This window comes from Hylobates moloch, unplaced genomic scaffold (genome assembly GCF_009828535.3).
Source record: "Hylobates moloch isolate HMO894 unplaced genomic scaffold, HMol_V3 SCAFFOLD_15, whole genome shotgun sequence".
Taxonomy (NCBI): domain Eukaryota; kingdom Metazoa; phylum Chordata; class Mammalia; order Primates; family Hylobatidae; genus Hylobates; species Hylobates moloch.
Window position 1 is genome coordinate 424,178 of NW_026652290.1, and position 24,810 is coordinate 448,987.

At 53.4% G+C, this 24,810-nt stretch overlaps 1 protein-coding gene across 2 annotated transcripts in view; it reads right to left on the reverse strand.

Annotated features, from left to right (window-relative positions):
• TBCD (tubulin folding cofactor D) overlaps positions 1-24,810 on the reverse strand; it is a 185,994-nt gene that overhangs the window by 141,991 nt on the left and 19,193 nt on the right. For both annotated transcript variants that reach the window (XM_032177936.2, XM_032177934.2), the window contains 3 exons: positions 23,374-23,429; positions 16,372-16,504; positions 1,005-1,050 (listed from right to left, as the gene is read on the reverse strand). In XM_032177936.2, coding sequence (XP_032033827.1) covers positions 1,005-1,050; positions 16,372-16,504; positions 23,374-23,429 — 235 coding nt within the window. The remainder of the gene's footprint in view (positions 1-1,004; positions 1,051-16,371; positions 16,505-23,373; positions 23,430-24,810) is intronic.

A 24,810-nucleotide genomic window follows, 5' to 3' on the forward strand; every position in this document is an offset into this window, starting at 1 on the left:
GGCTGCAGTGAGCTGTGTCATGTATTCCAGCCTGGGCGACACAGTAAGACGCAGTCTCAAAAAGAATAAATTAAGAGAATTAGGAAGAAGGCAAAAGAGGTGGTGGCTGTGGCTATCAGAGGAACATGGCTGCTCCTGGGCCCCAAGAGGCCAGGTCCAATCTCAGATCACGACACAGGCTTTGCCCAGACCTCCCTCACGCAATCCCTCTTTATCAAAGGACTAGGAAAGTGACAAAAAGTCCAGTTATTATGCCTGTAATCCCAGCACTTTGGGAGGCTGAGGCAGGCAGATCACTAGGTCAGGAGTTCAAGACTAGCCTGGCCAACATGGTGAAATTCCATCTCTATTAAAAATACAAAAATTAGGCTGGGCACGGTGGCTCACGCCTGTAATCCCGGCACTTTGGGAGGCCAAGACAGGCGTATCTCAAGGTCAGGAGATCGAGACCATCCTGGCTAACACGGTGAAACCCTGTCTCTACTAAAAATACAAAAAATTAGCTGGGTGTGGTGGGTGTGATGGCGGGCGCCTGCAGTCCCAGCTACTCAGGAGGCTGAGGCAGGAGAATGGCGTGAACCCGGGAGGTGGAGCTTGCAGTGAGCCGAGATAGTGCCACTGCACTCCAACCTGGGCGACAGAGCAAAAATCCATCTCAAAAAAAAAAAAAATACAAAAATTAGCTGGGCGTGGTGGTGTGTGCCTGTAGTCCCAGCTACTCGGGAGGCTGAGGCAGGAGAACTGCTTGAACCCAGGAGGCGGAGGCTGCAGTGAGCCAAGATTGTGCCACTGCACTCCAGCCTGGACAACAGACGGAGACTCAATCTCAAAAAAAAAAAAAAAAAAAGTCCAGTTACTAAAACCCACAACAAAAAGAATGATAGTGTCCAAACATACAAATGTACAGTTCCTATATCTATGAATAAAATGTTAAGGAAAGACACTTGATTGTATATGAGCAAACTCACATCACAAAGATACCTTCTCTTAAAATTAAACCTTACCATAGGGCAAACAGTCTTCACGTTTTCCATGTTTAAATATTTGTGCCTAAAAAAAAAAAAAAAGGTTTTTAATGTTACAAATACAATTACAAGTTTAAAACATAAACACAAATTGTGAAAACAATTCATCACGTCTTTCAGAATTTTAATTCTAAACACTCACCACCTAATAATAAAGAAAACAGTTTCTGTACATGATAAAGTAATTATAAGAGACTAGTGAAATCATCTCCCAAAAGTTCATCTGAAAATAGGGATGCAATGATAAGTCCACTCCCCTCATGGAGGCTGCAGCCTTTCCACCCCTCCCTCATCAATGGCATCACAAAATGTGCCCGGGTTTAAGTTCAGGGCACTACGAGCCTGGAAAAAGAAGACATCTCAGTAGGTTTTTAAAAATTATCTGCGTATAAATAAATACACAAAGGATTAAAGTTACAGGCCAAACCACCTCACACAAAGGCCTCCATCTGCATTCATGCTTCACCAACAAATGAGAAGGGTGACCGGCTCAGCCCGTGTCTCACACAGACACCTGGCAGCCTGGTCCCCACGATGCGCACACACGGACGGCATCCCCTGGAGTCCATCAGACCAAACAGGAATATCAGATTTTCCCTCAAACACTGGTTCTAGCCCTCCTGAATTCTCAACCTGAGGTTTTACTTTCTGCTTTAAAGTCTGGAGGACAAATGCGATGATCCACATAAATATCCAAGCCCCATAATCAAAGAATCCTAGAACTGAGCCCTTCTAAGAAAAAGCAAATGAATTTCCTTTCCTTCAGAAAACAGAATTTCACAGTCAAGTGAGAACTGCGTCTGTCTCAGACTACCTGCACCGCACACCGCGCCACCTGTCCTGCTGTCGCCCACCACACAGCAAAATGAAGCAGGTGCCGCCCATCAGGAGATGCTCAGCCAAGGTGAAGAGGCTTTCACTAAATACTGGCGTCTTTTATTTGCATTATGAACCCTGATCTCTTACTTAAGTGTAGAATAGAAACATCTTCTTAAAAGGAGAAGGAACTTAAACTCTCTCCATGGAGCCCGCTGGGGGGCTCTCCTAAGCGCTGAGTGGAGAAGCAGCGAAGCCACGCAGACCACCAGTCACACCTGTGGAGCAGAGCAGGGTCTCTGCGTTCCCGTTCCTCTGTCTGTAAAACGGGGCAGTGGCAGCATCCACCTCAGTGAGCTACTCGGAGTAACACATTCACCAAGGTGGTCAGAGACTTAGCCCCTTTCTCTTTAGGGAAATGGATAGTAACACGTTCCCTACACCAAGTGAATGGAGATGATCCTTGTTTGCCCAAAACGAGTTCTCATTTAACTTTAAGAACTCTTCCCTATCTTTAGTTTGTGTGAAATACAAAATTGAAAGTTAAATTATTTCACACCAATCCAGATGTATCCAATTTATTACGTGTTTTAGCCCTAAGTCATCGGTTTGCAGAGCAAACAGTTGCTGAGCAGAAACCATAGGCGACAGGCAAGCTCCCCGCAACGGTACGCAGGGTTCGGGGGCGGTCGCAGGGCCGAGCACACACTCAAATTCCCTGGGAGGTGGGCTGACGGCCTGAAGCCCACCAATGTGCAGCGAGAAGCCTGACTGCGCCTGGGGGATAAGAAGACAAGAAACTTCACAGAGAAGCTGTCACTGCAGCCGGCTGGCCAGCTCAGTGGGGAACAGAGTTTACCAGACGGACAATCAAGGGTCCCTCACTCCCCTACCTTGGTAGGCTTCCAACTGCCACAACCAACAGAGGCAGGCAGGAGCGATGCCAGTGACCCCCAATCCCAGGTCAGAAGCCTGGCAGCCTCTTTCAGGGTCTCTGCAGACACCTCCCCTCAAGACACTCCCTCCGGGAAACCGGCTGCCACCCAGGAAGAGCCAGCTTCAGTCGAGGGCCCCCGCCGCACTCAGCCCTTCAAGGCACCTGCCACATGGTCTTCTCGGCAGAGGCCGAGCCATCAAAGGGCAGTAACAAACCGCCCCCTGCACCCCACCCTGCGAGGTCACAGAATCCATCCATGCAAGAGTGCAGCTGTCACTGACGCCACCAGCTGTGGAGTACGTTGTTCCACAACAAATAAACCTGGGAGCGGCTGAAATCTCATCCTACAGGCAAAGGGCACCACCATATCACCTGCAGCCACGGCCACGTGACCAGATTCCAACAGCAGCAGGATGGAGAACATGGGGATGAACAGTGAAGTGCTCAACAACGAAGACCGCTACAGAGGCTGCTGGAAAACCCCAGCGGGAAAGGCCAGAGCCTAAACCAGAAGAGCAGCTGTGCAGCTGTGGGCGGAGCAGGACAACGATCTGAAAAATAACCGCTCTCAACAACAGGCTACCATGTCCCCCAGTCCCTCTCAACGACAGGCTACCATGTCCCCCGGTCTCTCTCAACAACAGGCTACCGTGTCCCCTGGTCTCTCTCGGCAACAGGCTACCGTGTCCCCCGGTCCCTCTCAACAACAGGCTACCATGTCCCCCGGTCCCTCTCAACAACAGACTAACGTGTCCCCCGGTCTCTCTCGGCAACAGGCTAACGTGTCCCCCGGTCTCTCTCAACAACAGGCTAACATGTCCCCCGGTCTCTCTCAACGGGCTAACGTGTTCCCCGGTCTCTCTCAACAACAGGCTACCGTGTCCCCCGGTCTCTCTCGGCAACAGGCTACCATGTCCCCCGGTCTCTCTCAACAACAGGCTACCATGTCCCCCGGTCTCTCTCAACAACAGGCTAATGTGTCCCCCGGTCTCTCTCAGCAACGGGCTAACATGTCCCCCAGTCTCTCTCAACAACGGGCTAGCATGTCGCCCGGTCTCTCTTGGCAACGGGCTAACGTGTCCCCCGGTCTCTCTCAACAACGGGCTACCATGTCCCCCGGTCTCTCTCGGCAACAGGCTAACGTGTCCCCCGGTCTCTCTCGGCAACAGGCTAACGTGTCCCCTGGTCTCTCTCAACGGGCTAACGTGTCCCCCGGTCTCTCTCAACAACAGGCTAACATGTTCCCCAGTCTCTCTCGGCAATGGGCTAACGTGTCCCCCGGTCTCTCTCAACAACGGGCTAACGTGTCCCCCGGTCTCTCTCAACAACAGGCTACCATGTCCCCCGGTCCCTCTCAGCAATGGGCTAACACATCATCTGGTTTCTCTCACCAAATAAAAAGAATCCAAGACACTGAAATTCCTCGAGTGCCCTCACACATGAACGTTCTTTAGTTACTAAATTCCTACGAAGTGTAGTACGACATTCTCAACAGCAGACTAAGATACAAGTGGTGATCAGTTCTCGGGAAAGCAAGCATCATCTCTCGTAACTGGCCTGGATGCCCCACACCTGGAAAGGCCCAGCCCAGCTTCCACTGTCCCCAGCTACACACAGGAGACAGCACCAAGGCCAGGGCCCGCCACCATCTGCAGTAAGGGAGAAACCAGCACCCCATACGTTTACAGGTCGAAGGTTCTTTTTCTCCTCACACTTCTCTCTACCCTGGGGGCAGTTTCCAGCTGAATTACACAGGCAGCCTCCTGGGCATTCAGCACACACAGAGAAAAGCCCCAAAAGTTATCGACTTTCCCAGGCATAGGCGCAGGAGGGCAAAAGAGGCGATAGGGAAGGAACAAGTCAATGAAGACAGGGCTTTGTTTCCATTTATTTCACTGAAAAGTGAGGCCGTCTTCGCCTGAGAAAGTGTGCAGTGGCCAGTGCTCAGCGTGGCGGCGGGACAGGGAACCTGTCAGCAGGAGGACACGGCCAGAGAGAGCGCACTCTAGTCATCAACGGTTTCGAGTGCTCATAAGCTAGGCCATAAACTGGGGGGCACAGCCCACTTTCATGGAAGCATAATGGGAACCAAATTAAAACCACCTGCTGAAAAGCATACACTAGACAGAGGCAATTACACCAGGGATTAGAGAAAAACACCACTGCACAGTAAATGAGGAATGACTGCTAGGTCTGTTTTTGTTGTTCTAGAAACCAGCACGGCACAAGGTGCAAACAAAAGGAGTTTCTCAGCAATCATCCTAACCCGCCCCACCTTTCGATGGCTACCCACCCAAGCTGGCTTCTCTGCAACGTGGGAGCCAGCTTCCCCTCCCCGGGGCATGTTCTCCAAGCCCAGCAAATCACAGGCTGTCGAGCTACTCGGGAGCAAGCTCACCCGCTGCCAAGCAGGAGATGCTGGTTTGAGGCTCCCTTAAGGCACTGCCAAATCTAGGCCAAGAAAAGCCAACTCCACCCGAGGCCCTGGGAGAAGGGCCCCCACACCACACCAGTTCAGGCTTGGCTCTGGCTGGTAACATGCTTCTGAGAAGCTGTGAGTGCCGGTTGGCACCGAGCTTCCGTGCCCCCACAGGCTTAGCACACGGAGGGCATCCGTGCCCCCACAGGCTCAGCACACGGAGGGCAGCCATGTTCAAAGCCACTCTTGGGCATGCCACACTGAGGGGCCACAGGACAGGCACAGAAGAGGATCTTTAACACAAAACAACCCTTTCCAGGCTGGAATCCCTTGAGAGCACAGCCCCAGGTCCGTGCGTGTGCTGCAGCGAGCCCACCAGGGCCAGGCCTTTCCTGGAGGGCAGTGAAACCCACGCCGGGCTGCACCCTGCAGAAGGTGCAAAGGCTTCACAGAGGAACTCTGGTACGCTCGAGGCTCCCCTCAGCAGCAGGGCAGGAAACGAGCCTTCCCACCACACTACTACTGGAGCCCAGAAAAATCACCACTTCCAGTGCATCTGCTGGCCTGCAAAGACCAAAGCCAGGGACATCTTCAACAGCCCCACCACCACCCCTAGAAAGAGCAGCGGTCGCCCTAGACGGGACGGGAGAGCACTGGAAACAGAAGAGAGCTTGTCCTCAAGGTGGGGCCCAGGAGGCACAGGTGGGGCCAGGCCAGACCACTGCCTCTCCCAGGAGCGAGCACAATGCACTCCCCTCAGGACCACCATACATTCACAGGAAAAAAAGCACTGACAGAAGTGAAAATTTTCATTGCTGGATTGGTAAATGACTGATTAGAATCAGAACCCCAGAGTGAAAAAATATACTGTTTCTGACAAAATAAATTTCTAACAAATTATAAAGAATTTTAAGAAAACAAATATCGAAATGAAAACTAATTTCGGGCTGGGTGTAGTGGCTCACGTCTGGAATCCTAGCGCTTTGGGAGGCCAAGGCAGGAGGGCTGCTTGAGCCTAAGAGTTTGAGACCAGCCTGTACAACATGGCGAGACCTCATCTCTACTATAAATACAAAAATTAGCCAGGTGTGGTGGCATTCACCTGTAATCATAGCTACTCAGGAGGCTGAGGTGGGAGGATGACTTGAGCCCAGGAGGTGCAGCTTGCAGTGAGCTGAGATCGTGCGACTGCCACCAAAAAAAAAAAAAGGTAATTTCACACAAAAATGCTTCAATAATCGAAATAATCACATCTAGCTTTTATCTTTCCAGGACGAAGTGTTATTTTTCACCAAACCTTGGACTGTAAGGTAAACACTAATTACCTTCACAGGCGGGGGCCACGCAAGGCCCAGCTCCACACCCCAGCACCGACCTGGCAGCCCCTGATCTCGGTCCATGTCCTCATCTGTAAACCAAGGCAACACAGCTCTCAAAGAGAGTGTGGAAAACACAAAATGATTGCGGCTTCCTACGTCTGTCATTCACAGGCATCATCCTTCACCTCATTTATCAATCTGTTCATGACAGTGTATCGCACTACAGTCCTGCATCCTAGAACATTCTGGTCAATGAGGAACCACATATCGATAGTGGGCCCATAACATGATTTTATATGTGTGTGTGTGTGCGCACGCACGCGTGTATACCCGTGTGTATATACATATAATTTTTTTTTTTTTTTTGGAGACGGAGTCTTGCTCTGTCACCCAGGCTGGAGTGCAGTGGCACAATCTCAGCTCACTGCAACCTCCGCCTCCCAGGTTTAAGCGATTCTCCTGCCTCAGCTTCCTGAGTCGCTGGGACTACAGGCGCCTGCCACCACACCCGGCTAATTTTTGTATTTTTAGTAGAGATGGGGGTTTCACCATATTAGCCAGGATGATCTCGATCTCCTGACCTCGTGATCCACCCGCCTCGGCCTCCCAAAGTGCTGGGATTACAGGCGTGATCCACCGTGCCCAGCTGATAATATATTTTTGCTGTACCTTTTCTATGCTTAGATGTGCAAACACCACTGTGTTACAGTTCCCTGCAGTATTCAGCACAGTCAGGTGCTGTACAGGTTTGCAGCCTGGGATTCAGCACAGTCAGGTGCTGTACAGGTTTGCAGCCTGGGAGCAGCAGGCCACACCACCTAGCCTGGGCATGCAGCAGGTCACACCACCTGGCCTTGGGTGTGCAGCAGGCCGCACCATCTATGTTTAAGTGCACGCTACGGTGTTCACACGACGACACTGCCCAACGACGCAGTTCTCAGGACTACCCCCATTGTTAGGGGACGCATGACTGTTTCATGACTCATGTTCTCAGCAGCCCACGTAGTGACCTCACAGCCATAAACAGCCAGCAGCATTTCAGTATTCCAGCTTAAACAACTCCCCAATCACTGAGCCTTCTGGCTGCTATTCCGAGCTCATTCTGCACAGCCCATCTTTGCATGACAGGGACCAATGACTGCGCTCACGTTCAGGTGTGTGTGACCACCTCTGGGGTGTGCCCCCTGCCCAAAGGCAACAGTTCCCACAGAAGAGAGGAGCAGCGAGCCCACGCACCTCCCAAGGCCCAGCAAAAGCTCGCAAGTGAACCACCACAGAGGTAAGATGCTAGAAAAGAGGTTAATGATCCATGGCCGGGCACAGTGGTTCACGTCTGTAATCCCAGCACTTTGGGAGGCCAAGGCAGGCAGATCATGAGGTCAGGAGATCGAGACCATCGGCTAACACGGTGAAACCCCATCTCTACTAAAATACAAAAAAATTAGCCAGGCGTGGTGGCGGGCGCCTGTAGTCCCAGCAACTCAGGAGGCTGAGCCAGGAGAATGGCATGAACCCGGGAGGCAGAGCTTGCAGTGAGCCGAGATCGTGCCACTGCACTCCAGCCACGGCGACAGAGCGAGACTCTGTCTCAAAAAAAATAAATAAATAAAAAGATGCAAGAGACACAATTCCTGCCACAGAAAGCCTGAAAACAAACCAAACAAAATAGAATTGTATGTAGCTCCCAAGCCACCAAGCAGCCCACGGGCTCAGCGGCAGCGGGAGGGCGACGGCGGCAGGAGAGACCATGAAGAGCAGTGGCTTTGCAGGGACCTGAAGGGGCACTGGCCTGGGAAGCGGGGGGCTCAGGCTCCAGCGTCTGAAGTCAGAGAGGGGTCTGGGCTTCTCTGCAGTGCAGGTGGGGGTGGCACAGCTCCAAGCCCAGCAGAAGGAAGATCCACCAACCAAGAGGCGGGTGGAGGTGGTTATCCACTGTGGACACCATGTGGAAGAGAAAAAAGGAGACACATAGAGGTAAGGAAGGAAGAACGGGCAGAGACAAGGACAAGGCTGTGCTGATGCCACATCTCCCCCGGACAGCGCTGCTGACACATGCTGGGGGCAGCAGGGTGCACAGGGGTCCCACGGGCTGGCCACTGAGCAGCTCTGCCAGGGCAGAAACAAGCGTGAGGATGGAGAGCATGGCTGAGAGCCGCCTGCCGCCTGGGGAGCCCATGGAGGCCGGCGAGCCAAGCAAAGACACCAGGACACACGGGGGGGATGGGGAGCCCCAGGCGTGGGCCACAGCCTGAGCCCTCCTGCTTCCGAGGCCAAGATGAGGCCACCCTTTACCCAGGCCACAGGCTTCCGAGACCACCCTTTACCTAGGCCACAGGACAGCAGGTGTGCTGCCAGGATCAAGGGCACAGAGGCAGCATGGGACAGAGCCTGGCAGTCTATGAATGGATGGCTCACACCCTCCACCTGCACCTTCACTGCAGCCGACAGCCACAGGAGAGGCAGGAGGGTAGTCGGGGAGCCCAGGACCTCCAGAGGGAACACTTCACAGAGGGAAACGGCTCCCACCTGGACCAGGCGGCAGAGCGGGATGGACTCAGGATGACGTGAAGCACAGAGCCACGTGCTGGGACAAGGACCCCCGGGGACAGGGTGGTGGCGCAGCCACATGAGAACAGGTGAGTAATGAACCAGGAAAGGAGACACATCAGAGCCACATCCACACAGGCAGGCGTGAGCGGACAGCGGGAGGGAACACGGCGTCTTGGGGATGAGTCCGGCTCCTGGGCTGTATGCACGGACAGCAGCACAGAAGCTCCTGTCTGTTGCTGGGCTCCCGGGTAAACAGGCCGGGAGGGGAAAGTGACGGTACAACAGGCGTGACCTGGGACTTGCGGGTTCTGAAGTGTCACACGTGTACCCAACGGGTCCACAGAAGGAGGGCTCGAGAACCGAGGACAGAAATCAGGAAATAAAGGTCAAGGGTGAATCAGAGCTAAGATACCAACAGCCAGGGCCAAAGCCTGAGGGACATCTGCCTTAGAGGGAAGGTGCCTCTAAGGTGACTGCGTGGGCAGTGAGGCATCACGGGCCTGTGAGCCAGGTGAGGGCGGGGCAGGTGAGGGGGCAGGGGCACCCCAACCTGCACAGGGGCCACAGGCCAGGACGACTGGGGCATGGGCCACTGAGACCCAGCTCTGGCCCACTAAGCACCAGCCCCGCCCAGCTCTCTGCCTGTCTGTTCCTCCTCTAAGAACTGAGGGGGGTGAAGCTGGTGACCCACCAAGCCCCCTCCCCGTCTAGCACATGACCCCGCGACGGGCTGCCTGTGAGCACACGTCTGCGAGCAGGTCGCGCCACCTCAGCAGGGATGGGCCAGGGCTGATAGGAACTCAAAGGCGTGCGGCTCACCACGCAGGTTTCTGTAAGACTCACAGCACTGTGCCCGCCCCACATAAAATGCTGAGTGATGGGAAATGAGTGTTAAGAGCTGGCTGCTCCAGGTCTCTCCTCAACGCCACAAGGAAACCGAACCAGTGTGGCTTGGGGCACCTCGTTTCACCCAAGCGCCACAGGAGCATGATCTCCGGAAAGTACCCACATTCAAACTGCTCTTGCCCTATTTTCTCCATCCAAAACCTTGCCCCAAGAGAGCACTACAACTAAAAAGGACCACTGGGTCATCTTCCTCTGGCCACACTGAACCCTAAATGGAACAGTAGGGTGCTGTTCCCCAAATCTGAAGAGAAATCAAAGCCTAAATGAGAAATGTTTTAGATAATCAGCTGTCTTCTTTCATCTTCAAAGACTGATTGTGCTAATTAGCCTCACACCAGCCTCTGCGGTGAGAGGTCTGCTGCTTCCCTCCCAGGTGGGGCGGGCGCTGGTGCTCACCCTGGCCTCGGGTCACAGGGGAGACGGAGTCAGCAAAGGGCCTGGGCACAGCTCACAGCAGCTCAAGCCCTGGTTCCCGGCCCACACACTCTCGGCCACAACCACTCCTACTTGGGGACCTGGCTGCTTTTATTAACTATAAAAAAGCAGAGTAGCTTCAGCACCTCTTTTCACAAGGGCCGGGCGGGAGCTGGGGGTGAAACTGACGATGCCAGCGTTCTTTGGCTTTCTTGGTTTTTAATGCTGTTGTGTGTGTGACTATTTTATCCTCTAACATGAGTTGCGCTTTTGTCAATGATAAAAATAAAAAGAAACCGCACTGCGAAGGGGAGACTCGAGCCTGACAGTCGATAAGGGGAAGAGCATCCTATTACCACTTCCATAGTCAACAGCCCCAGCTCACAGTCTGAGTCCCCCAGCCCTGCTGCCGCCTCCCAGCCGTTGTGAGAACACACAGGGAGAAACCCAATCCACACAGTCGACAGTCTGCCAGTCAGAGCGCTAGAAACCAAGAGAGCACAACTGCCAATCAGCAAGCAGAGTCACACGTGAAATGACAGCCATTTTCCTTTTTGTAAATTTTTGTTTAGATGGAGTCTTGCTCTGTTGCCCAGGCTGGAGTGCAGAGGCGCGATCTCAGCTCACTGCAACCTCCACCTCCCGGGTCAAGCAATTCTCCTGCCTCAGCCCCCCAGGCGCCTGCCACCATGCCCAACTAATTTTTTGTATTTTTAGTAGACAGGGTTTCACCACGTTGGCCAGGCTGGGATCAAACTCCTGGCCTCAAGTGATCCACCTGCCTCGGCCTCCCAAAGTGCTGGGATTACCGGCGTGAGCCACTGTGCCCGGCCCATTTTCCATTTTTAACGCGTTTTCCTCCTTCCTTGAATTCCCTCAATTTGCATTAATCTTAATGCTTAAATTGGGACTAAACCAAAGGGTGTTTTTAAAGCTGGAGTACAGGGGCCTTCCAGGGAAATTACATTGCCAAACACTTGCTTCCCTCCCACAGGAGTTAAAAACCCTCACTGCAAGGGAACTACGCTTTGAGGGAAATGAAGATCAAATCCTGGTTTCGATGGTACTTGTTGAGAGTTCACCTGTTTCGCCCACAGTAATGAACAGGTGGATGACAATGAAGCCAAGTGCATCAAAGGAAACAGATGAAACCCTAAGCAGAATCCACCTGCAAGTTTCATCATGTACGGCAGGCGCCCAGCCTCTGCCTGCAGCTCTGCCAAGCCCAAGGTGAAACCTCCCGCCCGCTCAGCGCCCAGCACGACTTCCTCCCGCTGAGGCAACCTGGATCAGACCAAACGGACCCTTCCAAGAGACAGAAGGAAACAACACGTGTGGCTCTGGAAAGACTCGAGATGCTCCAGCAGCCGCCCAGGGCTTCAGACGCTCTGGAAGGGACGTGCTGGTGGCCCCAGGAGCTGCCAGAAGCCCGGCCCCGCCAGGAGTTGCTTCACGGCAGTTTCATTCATTCCCTTCCCAGGGATTTCAGCCGGCTGCGTCAGACAATTGCTCACTCTTGCTGAGGGCAAATCTCTGAATAGTTCTGAGGTGCTGTTGCCAAACTGCCTGGGTGCTCTGCCCTAAACGGCAGGACAGCACACCTCACTCTTTGCCAGCACATGCCGGGGGGTGGCACAAGGCTCAGCTCTCCTAAGCCTTTGAGAAGACCTTTTTACACCTCGGGAGGAAGGGGAAAAACAAACGTCTCTCCACCTCAACGTGGAACTTGGAGATGTCAAAATAAAAAGCACTTCCCCACTCCTGGCTGGTTTGACTTCGCTACAGGAATTCCCACCTGTCTCAGCAGCTAGCAGGGGAATAGGGCAGCGAGCCGGCCCGCCTGCTCACCCTCTGGGTATTCCAAACGCAGGCTGTGCACCACGTGCCTCCCACTTGGGATGGAAGAACAGAAAACCTGGGAACAATGTAGACAAAACCAACAAGATCACCAAAAAAAAAAAAGTAAAGAATCGAACCCGCAAAGAAACTGCAGAACTAGACATACGTGGCCACAAGACCTTCCCAAGCCAAGAAGGACTCGGAGCCCTGCACCCAGGGGACACCATGGAGCCCTCCAAGGCAGCCTGAACGCAGTGGCCCACAGCCCCTCACCAGGAGGCTGCCTCTCCCACAGCCAGCCTGGCCAGGAGCCACCATGCCTCACCTGCCTACAAGTCCCTGGGCAGCCACAGCTGGCTCCAGCCCCAAGGCTGGGGTATCCTGCTGACCCAACAGCATGAGGTGGGGAGGGGAGAGGAGGGGAGGCTCCCAGGCCAGGCTGATGAGAGCTGCAGGAGACCCCTAGAAGCCCGTTAAGAGACTGGACAGAGATCAAATGTACCTCCCCTCCCAAAGCAGCACCCACGCTCGGGGCAGGGCTAACAGCCTCCCCTGCAGAGGCACCACACTCACCACACTCGGTGCTAATGGCCTCCCCTGCAGAGCCATTGGAGACAACCAGCTCTGGTCACATCCTGTTAAACCTCCCACCTGCTCTCCTGACCTGAGACGTTTTTCCCCCACAGCACTGAGTTTTATTAGGGATTTCATTAAGGTTAAATTTCTAGGGATGAGGGAATCCTAGAGGGCAGAGAAGCCCAGGAAGCCGCCTCAGATCCTGTGAGCCTCAGGTTCTATGGTGGGATTGCCACCTGGTTCCAGGTGCAGATGATGATAAAGACACTGCTTTGGCCCCACGGGCTAGTAGGCTGGGTAATTCTTCCCCACTCAGAACACGATCATGAAGGTTGTGAAGCTGAAGAGCTGCTTACACGATATTCCAAGAAACAGGTGTGGGGGACGTATCCTCTACTTCACCATCAACTCAGGCCAGGTGGTCCCATCACACATGGACCCTCCCCGCGATGGGCGGGATCCGGACCCCCTCCCGCTGCGATGGGTCAGGTCCAGTGGTCTTAGTCACAGCATGGACCCCCTCCCGCTGCGATGGGTTGGATCCAGTGGTCTTAGTCACAGCATGGACCCCCTCCCGCTGCAATGGGTCTGGGAGCTGCGGCAGTTGCCACACCCCATGCCACCAGCCGGGTAAGGCTCATGGTCTTCCACACGCATGTCATACTTCTTGGCAGTAGCAGCCCATTCTTCTTGGGTCTTAGGGCCCTAAGAGCATGTCCTTGGTCATGTGGGAGGCTGTCTGTACAACCAGCATCATAAACATTAAGGTGAAGCTACCAGAATCCCAGGACCCCCACCCTGGCCACTGCCATCTTCCCCTTCTTCACATTTCCTCAGTGAGACTCAAGGCAAAAAATGAAGAATCCAATTGCACCTAAATCCACCACCTTTACCAGAACTGCCTAAAACATAAAACACACATTCCCTGAGGATCCATGGACCAACGGCACAGTGGGCACATCTGAGACCTGCGTCCTCCCTGCCCTACCCCTCCACCCTCGTACCCTTCAAGGCCAGCCTCAGCCTGCCCTGACCTCCACGATGGCAATGAATCCTCTTTAGGCATTGAGGACGCTGCCCCAGCACAGCCGGAAAGAGGGGCACCTGGGGACACAGACGGCACATCTGTACCTGCAATGCCCAAAAATGCCTGGCACAAGCAGGTCCTCTATTTCATCAGTACAACAGGTAAGCCACCAGAAAAACCTTTTTAGAAAGACTTCAGAAAGATGGAAATATTCCAAATTTTAAAATTTTATTAAAAACTAGCGTTATGTACCCAAGGCTACTGAAAGTATTAAGTTGGGGTTTTTTTGTTTGTTTTTTTTTCTGGCAGAGTCTCGCTCTGTCACCTAGGCTGGGGTGCAGTGGCAAGATCTCAGCTCACTCAACCTCTGCCTCCCAGGTTCAAGCAATTCTCCTGCCTCAGCCTCCCGAGTAGCTGGGATTATAGGCCCGTGCCACTATGCCTGGCTATTTTTTGCATTTTTAGTAGAGATGGGGTTTCACCATGTTGGCCAGGCTGGTCTCGAACTCCTGACCTCAAGTGATCTGCCTGCCTCGGCCTCCCAAAGTGCTGGGATTATAGACGTGAGCCACACTGCACCCGGCCTGAAAGCATTAAGTTTAAACAAAATCTTGCACATGAAAGTTCTTCACAGCGTCATTTGTAACAGTGGAAAATACCCACACGCTGGCATATGGAAAATACCCACACACTGGCTTATGATTCAGCCATAAAGGGAACGAGGTACTGACAACACCGTAGCGCGGATGAACCTTGGACACGTCGGGCTCAGTGAAGGCCAGACGCAAAAGGCTGTGTCGTGTACGACTCTGGTGAGGTAAGATGTCCGCAACCAGCAAGTCCACGGGGACAGAACATGGATCCACGGCTGCAGGGGCTGGGGAAGGTGAGGGACGGACTGCTTGGTGCAATCAAGGTTTCTTTCAGGATGATGACAGTGGCCTGAAGTTAGATAATGGTGATGACCGCGCAGCTTTGCAAATACACTAAAAACTACAGAACTGTTTACCCTAGAAGGATGAATTACTTGTGGCATATGAATTATATCTTGATTTTTGAAAACTGCTGAATCTGTCACATTTATGGGAGGTTGAGGGGAGGCCTGAAGAAAACAGACATCACCTGGGCAGAGCACAGGCTCCAGGAAACACGTCTGCAGTTTTCTCTCACACGTCTGAAACCTTTTCCTCATTTGAAGGGCTGCCCTGCTGAAGACCGCGGCAGCATGACCGGGAAGCAGCAGACATTGAGGACACTTCCCAATTCCCCCTCAAGAAACATACGCCCCCACCCCAGGCTATCACTCCCACAGGCCCCCTCCACCCAGCTGACAGCCTCCCGCTCCCTGGCAGAACCTGCCACGGCCAGAACAACACCGCGGACAGGAGGACGACACCGCGGACAGGAGGACGACACCGCGGACAGGAGGACGACGCCGGGGACAGGAGGACGACACCGCAGGCAGGAGGACGCCGCCGCGGACAGGAGGACGCCGCCGCGGACAGGAGGACGCCGCCGCGGACAGCAGGATGACGCTGCGGACAGCAGGACGATGCCGCGGACAGGAGGATGCCGCGGCGAGGTGGCACTCGTCATCTCCCCTAAAACGCACTCCAAAGTGTCCTTCCAGGCGCGGCGGCTCAAGCCTGTAATCCCAGCACTTTGGGATGATCACAAAGGCAGGAGGATCTCAAGGTACGAGGATCACTTGAGGCCAGGAGTTCAAGACCACCCTGGCCTACATAGCAAGACCCTGTCTCTATAAAAAATATAGTTTAAACAAGAACAAAGTGCCCTGCTCCTCAGAGGGACCACAGGCTCCACAGCGTGAGACAAGGATGAGAAGTGCTCTCAAAGCCTCACCCGCTATAATTAAAGAAAGAGAGAGGAAGGCGCTGAACCCACCACACCGAAGGCCACAGCGGGCTGCCGGCTCCCCCTCCAGAAGGCTGACCAGGGAGCTGCAGCCTCCAGGAGGCTGACCCAAAAAGAGGCTTTGCCCTCTTCTGAGACTTTCTCCTCGTTAGCACAACAAAAGGTAACACAAGAGACAACCAGAGCGAAAGGGCAGGGAAAGGGCTGGCAAAGGGCTGCAGCCAGGGCACCAACCAAGCACCTGCAGGCAGAGGCCAGGGTCTGTGTCCAAACAAAGCAGTCAGGAACATCCAACCCGAGCCCAGTGCAAAGGAACAGAATCAAGTTCCAACTCACCCACCTTGTTTTATTAGAGCTCGTTCAACCTCTGCACTTTACACAGGAACTAAGCTACCCCGGGGAGCCCCGGCTGCGTGGCCCCACTGCCCTCTGCTGGCAACAGGTGGGGCTCCAGGCCCATCCACCAGCACCAGCGCAGAAACCAGCCCAGCCCAAGGCAGGACCCAAAGCAGAGGGAAAAGGAAACTGCCCAAGACCCTGGCCCGGTTAAATCAATCCCACGGGGTTCCAATTACGTCAAGATGGAATCCCAGGTAACATCATTCCGTGGTCCCCATGTAAGGTGCCGTTTCCCTGCCATCTCCAGAGCCCCTGCAGGCAGCACTTACCAGGGCCTGCAGCGTCCCGTCCACGGTGAGGACCCCCTGCATGGTCTGGAGGGAGGAACGGGCCAGGTTGCACAGGCTCCAGTCCAGGAACTCAGCCATCTTGCTTTGCTTGACATCAGGACGTGTGATAAACCTGCCAAAAGGATACAGCTCAACCAAGGCCTCAGCACTGAGACCTGGTCCATGCCTCACCAGCCCACCCCACACACCCCCTTCCCCATGCCCTCCCACCTCACCCGCCCTGACACCAAGATGCCAGCTCTGTACTGAGTCCTGTCCTCCTCCAGCTAGTTCCTCCTCTCTCCAACCCCAGAAACCAAGTCGCTGCCCTGACCAAGGCCCTCAGCAGCCGGTTCCCCACCACAGCCTCTCAGGTCGCACCCAGGCCTACTGCCCATCCCCTCCCGCCTGCCCCCTTCACGCCCCCCCGTTTTACCTGTCCCCATCACCGCCAGGGAGCCCCTGCACACGTCTAAGCCCCTCCCTCCTCCCTGGACCCAACTCTGCATCTCTTAACCTCAGGACACCGTGCCCACGTGCAAGGTCTGGCCCCGGCAGCTGGCCCCAGCCCTTCGGACCTCCCTCCCCTGCACCTGCTATGTGTCGTGTGCACAGGCCTGTTTCCACAGCCAGCCGCTCGTGTAGCCCCATGAAAGTCTTCCCTGCTGGACTGGGCCTCATGTTCCAGGTAGTGCTCACACTCCCCACCCCTCTTGCAGCCCAGCCTCAGCACAGGACACCCTGAGCACACAGAGCTCCCAAATCAAAAGCCCAAGTTCTCCTTTTTTTTTGAGATGGAGTCTCGTGCTGTCACCCAGGCTGGAATGCAGTGGTGTGATCCTGACTCACTGCAACCTCTGCCTCCCAGGTTCAAGCAATTCTCCTGCCTCAGCCTCCCAAGTAGCTGGGACTACAGGTGCCCACCACCATGCCCGGCTAACTAGCCCGAGTCCTCCTTATTTCTCCACCAGCAGTTCACAGGCCAGGCCCCCAGCTTGCCTCCATGATCGAGACTGGCACTGCCACTTAGAGAACAGACAAGGCCCTTCCCCCCAACAGCTGACACTCTGGAGAGAAATGGCAAACAGCTGGGGACTTCCAAAGTGCAAAGAAATGTCACAAAGGAAATAGGGGGAGGGCATGGCCTCGTTAGAGAGAGGACGTGAAGCCACGGAGCTCAATGAGGGGGGCTGCAAAACCTAGTAGGAAAGTGCTGCTGCCCAGGAAAGCAGGAGAGCCAGGGCCCAGGGCAGAAGGGAGCCAAGGGAACTTGAGAACTGCAAAGGCAACGTGGTTGGAAGCAGCCAAGTGGGAGAGCTGCTGGGGGCAGGAGTGGCCAAGCCTGCCCGCCGTCTCTTCAGGCCATGCCGGTAGGTCTGACTGGCAACCTGGCCACACCTTTATGGGGAGGGGGGAAGGAGACAGCAGTGATGCCAGGAGGGAGGCACAAGGCGCTCCCTCAACAGCCACGGGGCCACTTCCCGGAAGGGACACTTGGGCGGGCCAGGAGGCAGAGGAGTCCACGTGGGGGACTGCCACGTGTGACGCCCACGAGACAGCTATGTGGAGACCCCAGGCAGGATGAGACGTGGAAGCTGGAGCTGCCAGGCTACGACGCCCACCCTCCCTCCAGCCCCCAGGTCATCTCCACTGCAACTTCAACTCTGGCTATCCTACCTTCCCCGCCCTCATTCCAGCACATCCATCCAGTCGGCCTGCACAAGAGCCAGCTCCATGCTTCTGTGGGGACAAGCCCTCTCAGGGCACTTAACACGCAGGAGACAGCCACGCACGTGCCGTCCTACTCTGTCATGGCCGTCACAAAACAGAAGCGCTGCCCAGCTGACAGGACGGCTGGCACCTGCCAACTGCTTGTAACAGTAAGGACCTCCCCCTCCGCCACTGTCCCTGTGGAACACGCTTGGGGAGGGGCTCAGCATGAACAATGGGGGAAAAGGTCCCTATTTCCAGAAAGTAAAGAATCATTTGGCTGGGCACAGTGGCTCACGCCTGTAATCCCAGCAATTTGGGAGGCGGAGGTGGGTGAATAGCTTGAGCTCAGGAGTTCAAGACCAGCCTGGGAAACATGGTAAGACCCCATCTTGGCCAGGCGTGGTGGCTCAAGCCTGTAATCCCAGCACTTTGGGAGGCCAAGACGGGTGGATCACAACGTCAGAAGTTCGAGAACAGCCTGTCTTGCACCCCATCTCTACTAAAAATTTAAAAAATTAGCTGGGCGTGGTGGCGCATGCCTGTAATCCCAGCTACTCGGGAGGCTGAGGCATGAGAATCACTTAAACCCAGGAGGCGGAGGTTACAGTGAGCCAAGATCACACCATTGCACTCCAGCCTGGCAAGAGAGCAAGATCCCGACAAAAATAAATAAATAAGTAAATAAATAAATAAATAAATAAACCCCATCTCTAGAAAACAATACAAAAATTAGCGAAGCGTGGCCGGGCGCAGTGGCTCACGCCTGTAATCTCAACACATTGGGAGGTCAAGGTGGGTGGATCACCTGAGGTCAGGAGTTTGAGACCAGCCCGGCCACTATGGTGAAACCCCGTCTCTACTAAAAATACAAAAATTAGCCAGCGGTGGTGGCGCACATCTGTAATCCAAGCTACTCAGAAGGCTGAGGAAAGATAATCGCTTGAACCAGGGAGGCGGGGGATGCAGTGGAGCCGAGATCATGCCATTGCACTCCAGCCTGGGCAACAAGAGCAAATCTCTGCCTCAAAAAGAAAAAGAAAAAGAAAAAGAAAAAGAAATTGGCTAGGTGTCGTGGCATGCGCCTGCAGTCCCAGCTACTGGGGAGGCTAAGGTGGGAGGACTGCTTGAGCCTAGGAGGTGGAGGTTGCAGTAAGCTGAGATCACGCCACTGCGCTCCAGCCTGGGCAACAGAGTGAGACCCTGTCTCGAAAAGAAAAGAAAAAAGAAAGAAACTCATGTGTCCTCCCCAGGAGAGTTAACTTTAGTGGATCTGCAAAAGGGGGGCAGGGCAGTGAACTTCATCGCAGAAGGAAGCAGCACCAAGGTGGTGACAAACCCTATTCCCTTTAAAACGCACACACACTGAGTTCCTACAGAGTATTAGAAATGAACGGAAAAGCGGGATACAAAATGGCGCTAAAGCAACTGGTTACCTACTGGGAAGGGCAGAGTTCCACTGTAGACCAAAAGAAACTCCAAATGAATCAATAATTCTGTCTTAAGCAATAAAAGGTAGAGAAAAATATAAATGACTACTTGTTAAATCTCTTAATAAGACTTCAGGCTTAAAAGTAAAAATAACTAAATAAAAGAGAAAAAAATGGTTTGAAATTAAAATTAAAACTTTGGTCCAAAAAAAAAAGGAAAAGGCCAACAACCACCTGGGGCAATCCCCATCGTCCTTCACGGGAGGAAACTCAGAGTCAGGTCACGAAGCAGAGTATGTAACACCTAAGGTGAGGGCAATCAGTGTGATGCCAATTAAATATCTGCAATGAGTGACACCATGTTTAGTCCAATTTGGGGGTGGGGTGTTCCTGGGGCTGCCTCAGCCACCAAGGCACTGCTCAGAGAGCAGCTGAGAGCCACCAGGTGTGCCGACCCCAACACTGCTCTCATGTCCTGGAACCCAGAAGTCCAACTCTAAGGGCCTATCCTCACGAAACAATCCTGACACGAGAACGGGTCTGTACCCAAACCCAGGCATCTGTGACTGCTCACAAGAGACAGGAAGCGACAGAGCTGAGTGCAGTATAGAAACACAGCAGAATATGACGGAGTCATTCATCAGCAGTTACGTGAAATTAGGTGAAGACGCACGATGCTGACTTGTTAAGATGCTGTGCACATTAAATGTCATAACGGTACAAAAAAGATAAACACGGTATACATACTGTGGATAAGAATTACCTACATATTTTTTTTCCAACTTCTATGTTTCAAGATTTCCAACTTTTTTTTGAGACAGGGTTTTGCTCTGTTGTCCAAGCTGGAACGCAGTGGTGCGATCACAGCTCACTGAAACATCAGCCTTCTGGGCTCAAGTGATCCTCCCACCCAGCCTTCGGAATAGCTGGGACCACAGGGGCATGCCACCATACCACGCCAAGATTTCCAACTTTTCTACATACAGCATACCTGTTTTTGTTTTTTTTTTTTGAGATGGAGTCTTGCTCTGTTGCCCAGGCGGAAGTGCAATGGTGCGATCTCTGCTCACTGCAACCTCTACCTTCTGGGCTCAAGCAATTCTCCTGCCTCAGCCTCGCAAGTATCTGGAATTAGAGGCACGCACCACCACACCCAGCTAATTTTTTTGTAATTTTAGTGGAGACAGGGTTTCACCATGTTGGCCAGGCTGGTCTTGAACTCCTGACCTCTGATGATCCACCCACCTCAGCCTCCCAAAGTGCTGAGATTACAGGCATGAGCCACCGCGCCTGGCGAAAGGCATATTTTCTATTAAAGGGTTTCTAAAGCAGCACTCAATCTGCATGTTCTAGCAACAATATAACACCAAGCACCACCTACAACTCTGTGGATGTTGGCAAGCTCAGTTAATCAAGGGAGACGGGTGCAGCTGTAGAGCTGCCAGTGATACAGAGAGAAGCATTCAATCCCGAGTGCAAAGTGGGCTAGAGCAGGCTGCTCCTCCCTGGAGAGCAGAAAACGAACCTGCACTGCAGACAAATGCTGGCACAGGACCCCTCGCAGCCCTGGCCTTACTTGAACAATCCTCACCAAAAAGGGGTCTGAGAAGTACAGGAAACTCAGAACCTGCGGTGAGTCTGGGAGGTGTCGAGGGAACCGGCCAAGCAGCTGTAAGAGCTCTTCCACTGATGGCATCCGCCACTCTCAAACACTCTTGAGAATCAGTGTGCGAGACCAAGGGGGAAAAAGGCTCCACGGCACCGCCGCGCCCAGGCACCGCCCCTCCCCTGGATCCCAGGCTCAGGTGTTCTGCACTGACACTGGCTCGGCCGAGAAGCACCTGCTCATCCCGGCACTAGGTGGCGCTGCGATGTCTCGCCAGGAGCCCGCCCGGGATCCCCAGCCAGCGCTCTCACTTCTGCCGGAGGACCCCACGGAGGGAGAAGCACTCAGACGGTGCCTCCCCCTGGCCCACAGGCACCGCACTCCACAGAGCCAAGCTCGGCAAAAATCTACCCAACCCTCAGTACTGCCGCTAAGAAAAGTAAGAATAAAAGCAGATACTATTTTCCATTGAACGAAGTTGGCAAACATTCTTAAGGTTTGACCCAACTGGTAAATACTGGTAAATATGGGGAAAGAACTTTCAACTGGTTCAGCGTCTCCAGTAATTGCATTCAGACCCTGAAAATGTTCATTCCACTTGTAGAAACTCATCCCTAGAAATCATTCAGAATGGTACACAATTTTATGTGGACCGTTTGCAACATTGAGTTTTAATACCAAATTGGGAGGGCAGCAGTCTAAATGTCCCATCACAAACGACAGGTAGAAAAGACACACTCGGGCCGGGCGCGGTGGCTCACACCTGTAATCCCAGCACTTTGGGGGGCCTAGGTGGGCGGATCACAAGGTCAGGAGATGGAGACCATCCTGGCTAACACAGTGAAACCCCGTCTCTACTAAAAATACAAAAAAAAAAAAAATTAGCCGGGCGTGGTGGCGGGCACCTGTAGTCCCAGCTACTCGGGAGGCTGAGGCAGGAGAATGGCGTGAACCTGGGAGGCGGAGCTTGCAGTGAGCCGAGATTGCACCACTGCACTCCAGCCTGGGCGACAAAGCGAGACTCCATCTCAATTAAAAAAAAAAAAAAAGAAAGAAAGAAAAAGAAAAAATACCCTCACACCAGGTCATCTCGTTTTGGAAGAAGACAATGGCGCACCAGGCCCATCTCCTGGTCTGCGGTGCAAAGAAGTGAGTGCAGCAACGGAGCCATGGACAGAGTTGGTGCCGCCCCACGGGGAGACCATGGACAGAGTTGGCGCCACCTGGTAGGGAGACAGGGGCCATCACACCCCCATGGGATGAAAGCACTCAAGGGTTTTATTTTGTACTTCATACTCTATTATCTAAATACACACAGATTACTTTTATAATTAGACCATCATCTTTTTATGTCCTTGACAAGACAGAAAGCAGCCTCTGCCCTCTCGGGAGGGGCCTCACCTGCTCCAGGGGACTCAGGCATTCCTTCCTCAGCTCCAGGCTGTCACAAACCCCTCATCCAATGCCTCCAACTGCCCCATCAAGGAAGCTTCTCTCCTCCCACTTCTCTGAGAAAGAAGCTGTGCAAGTTGCAACTACACACCCAAGTGAAGGTGACACTGCATGAGGCACTGACCATATTCCCAACCACAACCACCGAAAGGTTTTAGGACCAGCTTTTGACTTTCACCATTGCAGAGGGAGAAAATGCCAACTGCTCTGACTTAGTAAACTACATACGTACTTAAAATCACGTGTCATGTAAAATACTGATTAGAAATATTGCTTTCTTCCTCCTTGCATCTCATGAAACAGGTTTGCTCAGTCTATACACACATCCTTGGTATCCTTCCGACACCGCAGACCTGCTGCGCTCAGCAGAGAAAACCGCCTTCCCCTGTCTGGGGCACACGGGGGGTGCAGTTAACACAGGACATTGGGGGATTCTCATTCGCAGTCACAGGGGCCCATTGCCACCCATCATCTCGTAACTGCCACCCCATCCCTGTGGGGGGGCTGCGCCCCAGGGATGACGGCCACGCCTCTTCCAGACCTGCACTCCTGTCGATGGGCCTGTCAGGTGACCCCCACCAGCACCCCAAACCACCACTGAGGGTGGTCACTTCAGGGTCAGAGGTCTTCTGTGCCCAAACACTGCTACACGCTCCCTCAGAGAAAGCCACAGAATCTGAGGAGTCCAAAGACTTCCCTGGGTCCTTCGTCTGAGGACTGAAGACACACATGAAACACGTACCCGAACAAACCCCTCTCAGAACCCACCAGCCACGCACCAAGAAACGTGCCATGGAAACTTACCTGGACACAAGGACGGCAGCTGCATCCCGGGCCTTGTCACTGACAATCAAGTAGGACTGCAAGAAAGGGTGAAGCACAGACACGGTCACTCCTGCACATGCCAGCCTTGGGGACCCCACACGGTCGCGAAGCAGGCACGGTCACTCCTGCACATGCCAGCCTCGGGGACACCACACAGTTACCACTCCCAGCCTCACCAGCTCCCCGAGGGCCCAGGTTCATAAACCAGCACAGGCCTAAGTCCAAAGCTGCAAAAAAAACCTCTCTTCAATCTGAGCCAAGGGCTACAGCTGCCAACTGCTACACTCACCCAGGTAAGTGCCTGAGCTACAGAGCATTTGGTCACACCCCCTTGAAACACACATTTCCAAGAACAGAGCAGGAGAATGTCAACAAAGGAGTTACCCAATTGTAACAAAGAATCAAGAGTATTCATTGAGCACCTAATATGCCTTCCAGCACAAGGGAACTATCAGTATTGGAGTATTCAGACTAGATAAGAGGCCCTGTTCAAACTGAAGAGCACCTAGATTTACTACAAATGCCTAGTTTTTTTAATTTTTAGTGTTTAATTTTTGGAGTACATAGTAGGTGTATATATTTATATATTTTTGGTTTTTTTGTTTTTTTTTTTTGAGATGGAGTCTTGCGCTCTTGCCCAGGCTGGAGTGCAGTGGTGCGATCTCGACTCACTGCAAGCTCCGCCTCCCAGGTTCACGCCATTCTCCTGCCTCAGCCTCCCCAGTAGCTGGTCTTGGGGGTTTTTTGTTGTTGTTTTGAGACCAGGTCTCGCTCTGTCACCCAGGCTGGAGTACAGTGGTGCGAGCAAAGCTTACTGTAGGCTGGGCGCTGTGGCTCACGCCTGTAATCCCAGCACTTTGAGAGGCTGGGGCAGGCGGATCACCTGAGGTCAGGAGTTTGAGACCAGCCTGGTCAATATGGTAAAACCCCGTCTCTACTAATGATACAAAAATTGGCCAGGCATGATGGTGCACACCTGTAATCCCAGCCACTCAGGAGGCTGAGGTGGGAGGATTGCTTGAGCCTCAAAGGCAGGGGCTGCAGTGAGTTGAGATTAGACCACTGCACTCCAGCATGGGTGACAGGGCAAGACTCCATCTCAAACAAAAAAAACTCACTGCAGCACCAACCTCCCCAGCTCAAGTGACCCTCCCACCTCAGCCTCCAGAATAGCTGGGACCAAAGGGTGTACTACCACACCTGGCTAATTTTGTTTTTTGGTAGAGACTGAGTCACATTATATTGCCTAGGCTGCTCTCAAACTCCTGGGCTCAAGCTATCCTCCCGCCCTGGCCTCCCAAAGTGCTGGAATTACAGGCATGAAACCTCATGCCCAGCTAGATTTATTTTTGGGAGGGCTGCCTTAAAATGTTTCCAATGCTTGGCCGGGCGCGGTGGCTCACGCCTGTAATCCCA